Source organism: Hemitrygon akajei, chromosome 5, assembly GCF_048418815.1.
Source record: "Hemitrygon akajei chromosome 5, sHemAka1.3, whole genome shotgun sequence".
In the NCBI taxonomy this organism is placed as follows: domain Eukaryota; kingdom Metazoa; phylum Chordata; class Chondrichthyes; order Myliobatiformes; family Dasyatidae; genus Hemitrygon; species Hemitrygon akajei.
The window spans coordinates 8,079,313-8,087,546 of NC_133128.1; the positions used below are offsets into that span (position 1 = coordinate 8,079,313).

The following is an 8,234-nucleotide window of genomic DNA, read 5'->3' on the forward strand; positions in this document are numbered from 1 at the left end:
CTTAGAGGTGGCGAGAATTAAAATTTACTATTCAGAGGGGTTTGGATAATTACAGACTTTGCAGAACTTTGGAAGAATCAGCAAATGGTGAATTACTGGATTTCACATAGTGCTAGTTTGGAGCAAATAGGCTGAATGGCCTACTTCCATGTTGTGACTGACTGTGGGTGAAGTGTTACACGTTTAGCAGTCAGGAGAAATTGTGTGGATGAGATAATGAAATAACACTGGTCTGCAACATTTACTCATTCTCTGAGGCAGTGAGACTGCTCTGGGCTTTGTGTCTCAGACTCCATGACGTTTTACTCCGCTGTGTGATGAACTGAGGCTGTGGGCCTGCTCCAGCTGCTCGGGGCCTTATATTTACGGACTCGCTTTTGTTCTGAGTGCTGTTGCTTGCTTTTATTGTTTGCGTGATTTGTGTTTTTTTTTCCCTCCTCCTGCACATTGGGTGTTGGTCTTTTTTTAATGGGTTCTCTCAGGTTTCTTGCTTTGCGGCTGCCTGTAAGCAGACAAATCTCAAAGGTTGTATAATTTATACATACTTCGATAATAAATGTATTTTGAACTTTGACTGTTAGACAGAAAGGGAGAATGATGTTATGAGAGGCATATTATAAGAGGAAATGTTCAGGTGGTCAGTGAAACCTCCCCCTAACAGGTGAGGAGTATGGAGGTTAAAGGGAATCTGAAGGAACACACTGCATTCGCAGGTAGCAGAGGCAATACTCGCTCAGCATTTAAAAGCTATCTGGACAAGTACTGGAATGCCCAGGCACAGAGATGATGGATCAAATGCTGGTAAATTAGATAAGTGTATATGGGTACTTGATAATCTGCTTAGACAATGGGCCAAAGACACCTGCCAACACCCAGGTCACATCACGTGTGAAGCGCTGGCAGTGTTACACTGTTCACTTTTTAACTTGTGTCATAATTGCACCTTGTTAATTTGTTTAAATTTATTTGCGGTAATGTTACTTTGGGGGGGGCGGGTGTGTGTGTGTGTGTGTGTGTGTACGGTGGTGGTGTGGTCAGCACAACACTTTGCAGTACAGGCAATTCAGATTCAATTCCCGTCACTCCCTGTAAGGAGTTAGTACATTCTCCCCATGACTACATCAATTTTCCTCTGTTTCCTCCCACAGTCCAAAGACGTAGCAATTAGTATGTTAGTCATTGTAAATTGTCCCGTGATTAGGCAAGGATTAAACCAGTGGGTTGCTGTGTGGCTTGGCTTGAAGGCCGAGGAGGGCCTATTCCATACTGTACCTCTATAAATAAATAAAATGATGATGTACTGTGTTGTGGACCTTGGTCTAGAGGAATGTCATTTCTTTTAGCAATAAATGAGAACTTGAACTTGAATTTGAGATACATAGTACAGTACAGCACAGTACGGGCCCTTTAGCCTAAGATGATGTACCAACCTCTATAAATCTACTGCACACCTTCCATCCCTTCCCTCCTACACAGCCCATAACTCTCCATTTTTCTTAACAGGTGACAGAGAGCCTCTTAAGCGTGCCCAACATATCGGCCTCTACCACCACCCTTGACAGGCCACCATCACAGTCTGTGTAAAGAAAGAAAAAAAAAACAAAAAAACACCTACCTCTGACATCTCCCCTAAACCTTCCTCAACTCACCTTCAAGTGAGTCCTCTGGTATCGACCATTGGCAATACCAAACAGCGTAAAATGACTGCTTATTAAATAACTGTTTTATCATTGCTTTCATTTTAGGTATGATCCAGGTTACCATATGGGTTACAATACCGCTGCGAATTTACAAAATAACTACATGATTCCATATCAAACCTTGAATCAGAGTCCCAGGTATGAGTCTGAAACCCGCGTCTTGCCTCAAGTGATTCCGTGGGATCATGATACTGTGTGAAACATGGCAAAGTCTCAAGGTATTTCTCTGCCAACAAGTATCACTGTCAAGAGAGTTAGAACATAGAAACCTACAGCTCATTACAGACCCTTCGGCCCACAATGTTGTGCCGACCATGTAACCTACACAAGAAACTGCCTAGAATTTCCCTACCACATAGTCCTCTATTTTTCTAAGTTCTATGTACCTATCTAAAAGTCTCTTAAAAGACCCTATTGCATCGGCCTCCACTATAGTTGCTGGCAGTGCATTCCATGCCCCCCCCCCCCCCCACTCTCTGCATGAAAAACTTACCTTTGACATCCCATTTGTACCTCCTTCCAAGCACCTTAAAACTATGCCCCCTCATGTAAGCCATTTCAGCCCTGGGAAAATGCCTCTGGCTATCCACATGATCACTGCCTCTCATCATCTTATACACCTCTATCAGGTCACCTCTCATCCTCTGTCACTACAAGGAGAAAAGGCCGAGTTCACTCAACCTATTCTCATAAAGCATGCTCTCCAATCCAGAAAATATCCTTGTAAATCTCCTCTGCACTCTCTCTATAGTATCCACATCCTTCCTGTATTGAGGTGACTAGAACTGAACACAATACTCCAAGTGTGGCCTAACTAAGTTCTTGTATAGTTTTAACATTACCTCACGGCTCTTGAACTCGATCCCACGGTTGATGATGCCATCACACCATATGTTTTCTTAATAACACTGTTAACTTACACAGCAGCTTTGAGTGTCCTATGGACATGGACCCCAAGATCTCTCAGATCCTCCACACTGCCAAGAGTCTTACCATTAATATTCTTTCTTCAAATTTGACCTCCCAAAATGAATCACTTCACACTTATCTGAGTTGAAGTCCATCTGCCACATTTCAGCCCAGTTCTGCATCCTATTGATGTCCTGCTGTAATCTCCGACAACCCACCACACTATCCAAAACACCCCCAGCCTTTGAGTCATCAGCAAACTTACTAACCCTCCACTTCTTCATCCAAGTCATTTACAAAAATCACAAAGAGGAGGGTCCCTGAACAGCTCTCTGTGGAACGCCAGTGGTAGCCGAATTTCATGTAGAATACGATCCACACTTTCCCTTCTGTGGGCAAACCAATTCTGGATCCACAAAGCAAGGTTTCCTTGGACCCAATGCCTCTTTAGTTTCTGAAGGAGCCTTACATGAGGAATATTATCAAATGCCTTACTGAAATCCATTTACACTACATCCACTACTCTACTTTCATCAATGTATTTTGTTACATCCTCAAAGAATTCAATCAGGTTCGTAAGGCATGGCCTTTCCTTGACAGAGCCATGCTGACTATCCCTAATCTGATTATGTCTCTCCAATTGTTCATAAATCCTGCCTCTCAGTTTGTTCTTCGACAACTTGGAAATAGGTACCGAGGAGATGTCAGGGGTAACTTTATCCACACAGAGATGGTGGATGTGTGGAGTGCACTGCCAGTAGCGGTGGAAGCGGATACAATAGGGTCTTTCAAGAGCTTCTCAGATTGGTACATTGAGAATAGAAAAATAGAGAGCCATGCGGTGGGGAAATTCTCGGCAGTTTCTAGAGTAGGTTACATGGTCAGCACACCATTGTGGGCCGAAGGGCCTGTAATGTGCTTTGGATTTCTATGTTTCTATGTTTGCTCTTTTCTGTAGATGCTGCCTAGCCTGCTGAGTTCCTTCAGCATTTTGTGGGATTGCTTTGATTTCCTGCATCTGCAGATTTTCTCTTGTTTGTGATACTCAGTAAATCCAAGAACCATATTAGAATCAATGACAGATCGCCAGGCTAGCAACCAGTGTGCAAGACGACAGACTGTGCAAATAGAAAAGGGAACGATAGTAATAAACAAATAAGCAATAAATATTGAGAACATGAGATGAAGAGTCCTTGAAAGTGAGTCCATAGGCTGTGGGAACAGCTTAATGATGGGGTAAGTGAAGTTGACCCACTGATTCAAAGCCTGAAGGTTGAGGGGTAATAACTGTTCCTGAACATGTTGGTGTGAGTCCTGAAGCTCCTGTACCTTCTTCCTGATGGCAGCAGTGAGAAGAGGGCATGATTTGGGTGATAGGGGATGTGCCTGATGATGGGTGTTGTTTTCCTGACAGCGCTCCTTGCAGATGTGCTCAATGTAGTTGTTCTTGAACCTGGTGGCCTGAGTCTGCTGGCTTCTTTACCTCCTGTCTGGTGGTAGCTGTAAGAAGATGGCATGGCCCAGATTGTGGAAGATCACACATTTACACTAGGGCCAATTTATAACAGCCCATTCACCTGGAAACGAGCATGCCTTTGGGATGTGGGAGGAAAGTGGAGGCCCAGGGAAAAACTTGAGATTACGCAGGTTCTTGTGTTAATTATTTGTTATGTTTAGGTTTCCAAATGGAAATTAATAAAACTATTGTTCACTATCTTTATAGAATCTCACAACCTCAGGATATCACTGTAAACTTCAATGAACTCAGTAGCGAGATCGCAAGACAAATGAATGGATATCAAAACTTCCAGACAATCATAGTGGATGCTGTATATAATGTGTCTGGTCAGCTCAGCAGCTTTCTGTGGACCTAAAATAGCACCATGACTGTGACTTGGAATTTTGGTAACTATATCTATGTAATTAAAGAGCAGGAGCTCCTTGATGTGTTGGAACTGTGTTTTTGTGCATGGTGTGAGGTAACTGAGGGCATCACAGGAGAAAACCGAACACACGGAACAGTCATCATCTGTTGGGGGCTCTGTACTCAAAGTGAATCATCTCTCTCCCCTCTCCCATCCCTCACTATCGTCTTTCAGCATTGTCTCTCCCCTCCCCTTCCCCTGCCCTATCCCCCTTCCTCTCCCACTCTCCCCATCTCTCCCCTCCCCCTCAGCCCCCTCTCTCCACCCTTGCCCCACCTACCATCTCTCCACCCTCTCCTCCTGTCTGCCTCTCTCCCATCCTCCCCCTGTACACCACCTCCCTCCCCTCCCCTTCCTCCATCCTCCCCTCCCTCCTCTCCCCTTCTCCTGTCTTCCCCCTTTCCTCTACCACTCTCCCCATCTCTCTCCTTGCTCTCTCTCTCCTCCATCCCTCCCTCCCTCTCCACCCTCTCCTCCTGTCTGCCTCTCTCCCATCCTCCCCCTGTACACCACCTCCCTCCCCTCCCCTTCCTCCATCCTCCCCTCCCTCCTCTCCCCTTCTCCTGTCTTCCCCCTTTCCTCTACCACTCTCCCCATCTCTCTCCTTGCTCTCTCTCTCCTCCATCCCTCCCTCCCTCTCCTCCCTCTCTCTTGCTTTCACCTCCCTCTCTCCTCCCTCCCTCACTCGCTCCCTCTCCTCCCTCTCTCTTGCTTTCTCCTCACCCTCTCTCCCCATCCCTCTTCCCCTCCCCCTCTTTTCTCCCCCCCTCTGTCTGTCTCTCTCCTCCTCTCCCTCATTGATGGGGGAGAGTTTGCTGCTGATTCTTGAGAACTCCATAAAAGATGACACAGCAGACGTTATCATCGCAAATTAGCGAGTTGTGTTGTTATGTCTTCCCCCTCGCTGTGAAAGGGTGATGCCTTGTTCTCCCTGTATTGGGAGGAGAGAGCCTGTGGTGTGTTGAATTGCCAGGTGAACAATCAGTTTATGTTGTACTGCAGATCATGGTCTTTCTTGGGGGCTTTGCTATTTGCTTGGTGGGTGGATGGTGCTGATGCTTTAGGCTGAAATAAGTGAGGGGGGGGTAGGGTGCCAGTTGCTTTGCTGCTGCTTGTGTGTGTGTGTGGGGAGAGTACGGGATCTTTGGGGTGCTCATGTTTTACTGTCACTCACTCTTTGGGGCACCCTTCTTTTTCATAGGTGTCTGCGAAGAACAAGAATTTCCGGATGTATATTGGATACATCTCTCTGATATTAAATGGAACTATTGAAACCTTTTGTCAGGATGGAATGCAGGGTTGCAATACCAAATGAGTGGCAGTGTGGCTCACTGGGTTGGACAGGCCTGTTACGGGCAGTATCGCTAAAATGAAAAAAATACCAAGTATAGACACAAGTACACATATATATATATATATATATATATATATATATATATACACATATACACAAAGCGCGCGCGCACACACACACACACACACGCACGCATTAACTGTACACTTGAATATACAGAACCAATCTGGAATTTTATAAGACCTTTAATGAAATGCTTAAATCACAACTTTGTCAAACTTTCACTGATTCTGTATCTTCTGGGAATCTTCCAAAAACTTTTTATGAGGCATCAATTTCATTGATTCCTAAAAAAGGAAAAGATTTGCCTGAATGTGCCTCTTATAGACCAATTTCCCTATTGAATGTGGATTTTAAAATTCTCTCTAAGATTTTAGCTAATAGACTTGAGAATATTTTACCTGCTGTTATCTCAAATGATCAAACTGGATTTATTAAAAATAGGTATTCACATTTTAATATTCGAAGATTGTTTAATATTATTTGTTCCTCCTCAGTCAAAGAATCTGAATGTGTTGTTTCTCTTGATACAGAGAAAGCTTTTGACAAGGTGGAATGGCCTTATTTGTTTCAGGTTTTGGAGAGGTTTAACTTTGGTCCGGGATTTATTTCCTGGATCAAACTGATTTATCATGCCCCGATGGCTACAGTTATAACGAACAATCAAAAATCTCCTTATTTTAGATTATAGAACATAGAATTGTACAGCACATTACAGGCCCTTCGGCCCACAATGTTGTGCCGACCCTCAAACCCTGCTTCCCATATAACCCCCCACCTTAAATTCCTCCATATACCTGTCTAGTAGTCTCTTAAACTTCACTAGTGTATCTGCCCCCACCACTGACTCAGGCAGTGCATTCCACGCACCAACCACTCTCTGAGTGGAAAAACCTTTCTCTAATATCCCCCTTGAACTTCCTTCCCCTTACCTTAAAGCCATGTCCTCTTGTACTGAGCAGTGGTGCCCTGGGGAAGAGGCGCTGGCTGTCCACTCTGTCTGTTCCTCTTAATATCTTGTACACCTCTATCATGTCTCCTCTCATCCTCCTTCTCTCCAAAGAGTAAAGCCCTAGCTCCCTTAACCTCTGATCATAATCCATACTCTCTAAACCAGGCAGCATCCTGGTAAATCTCCTCTGTACCCTTTCCAATGCTTCCACATCCTTCCTATACTGAGGCGACCAGAACTTGACACAGTACTCTAAGTGTGGCCTAACTAGAGTTTTATAGAGCTGCATCATTACATCGCGTCTCTTAAACTCTATCCCTCAACTTATGAAAGCTAACACCCCATAAGATTCCTTAACTACCCTGTCTACCTGTGAGGCAACTTTCAGGGATCTGTGGACATGTACCCCCAGATCCCTCTGCTCCTCCACACTACCAAGTATCCTGCCATTTACTTTGTACTCTGCCTTGGAGTTTGTCCTTCCAACGTGTACCACCTCACACTTCTCCGGGTTGAACTCCACTTCTCAGCCCACTTCTGCATCCTATCAATGTCTCTCTGCAATCTTTGACAATCCTATATATTTATGTAATAGATACAATTATATAGAGGAACTTGTCAGGGTTGCCCTCTTAGCCCTTTATTATTTAATTTGGTTTTAGAACCGCTTGCTATTGCTGTTAGGGATTCTAACTTTGTTCAGGGTATTAAGAGAGGGAATAAATTACATAAGGTTTCGTTATATGCAGATGATTTATTAGTTTGTATTTCAGACCCTTGGAAATCTATTCTCTCTATGATATCCATATTTACTGAATTCAGTATTTTCTCTAGATATAAAATAAATTTACTTAAAAGTGAATTGTTTCCTATTAATAATTATTCTGATTATTATGATCAAATATCTTTTAATATTGCTAAAATTATTTTACCTATCTTGGTATTAAAATTACTAAAAATTTTAAAGATTTATATAAGTATAATTTTCTTCCTCTAATTGAATAAACAAAACAAATGCTTTCTAAGTGGTCGCCTATGACGATGTCATTAATTGATCGAATAAATGCTATAAAAATGGTAATTTTATCGAAATTTCTATATACGTTTCAAGCTGTTCCATCTTTTGTCCCGAAGATGTTCTTTGATAGAATAGATTCTATGATCCTGTCATATACCTGGAATAATAAGTTACAGATTGGGTAAATTTTTATTGCAAAAATCAAAAAAAGATGGAGGATTGGCATTACCAAACTTTAGATTTTATTACTGGGTAATTAATTTTTGTTATATTGCTTTTTGGATTTATGGTATAGATAATCAAGATTGTCCTTCATGGTTGGACTTGGAGGAGAGCTCGGTAAGGGGTTTTTTTTTGGCTTCTTTACTGGGAGCTC

At 43.0% G+C, this 8,234-nt stretch overlaps 1 protein-coding gene across 1 annotated transcript in view; it reads left to right on the forward strand.

Annotated features, from left to right (window-relative positions):
* LOC140727469 (E3 ubiquitin/ISG15 ligase TRIM25-like) overlaps positions 1-7,917 on the forward strand; it is a 31,199-nt gene extending 23,282 nt beyond the window's left edge. The window contains exons 7-9 of the mRNA XM_073044796.1: positions 1,746-1,838; positions 4,333-4,514; positions 5,736-7,917. Of these exons, the coding sequence (XP_072900897.1) occupies positions 1,746-1,838; positions 4,333-4,483 (244 nt within the window). The 3' untranslated portion in view covers positions 4,484-4,514; positions 5,736-7,917. The remainder of the gene's footprint in view (positions 1-1,745; positions 1,839-4,332; positions 4,515-5,735) is intronic.
* The last annotated feature ends 317 nt before the right edge of the window (positions 7,918-8,234 follow it).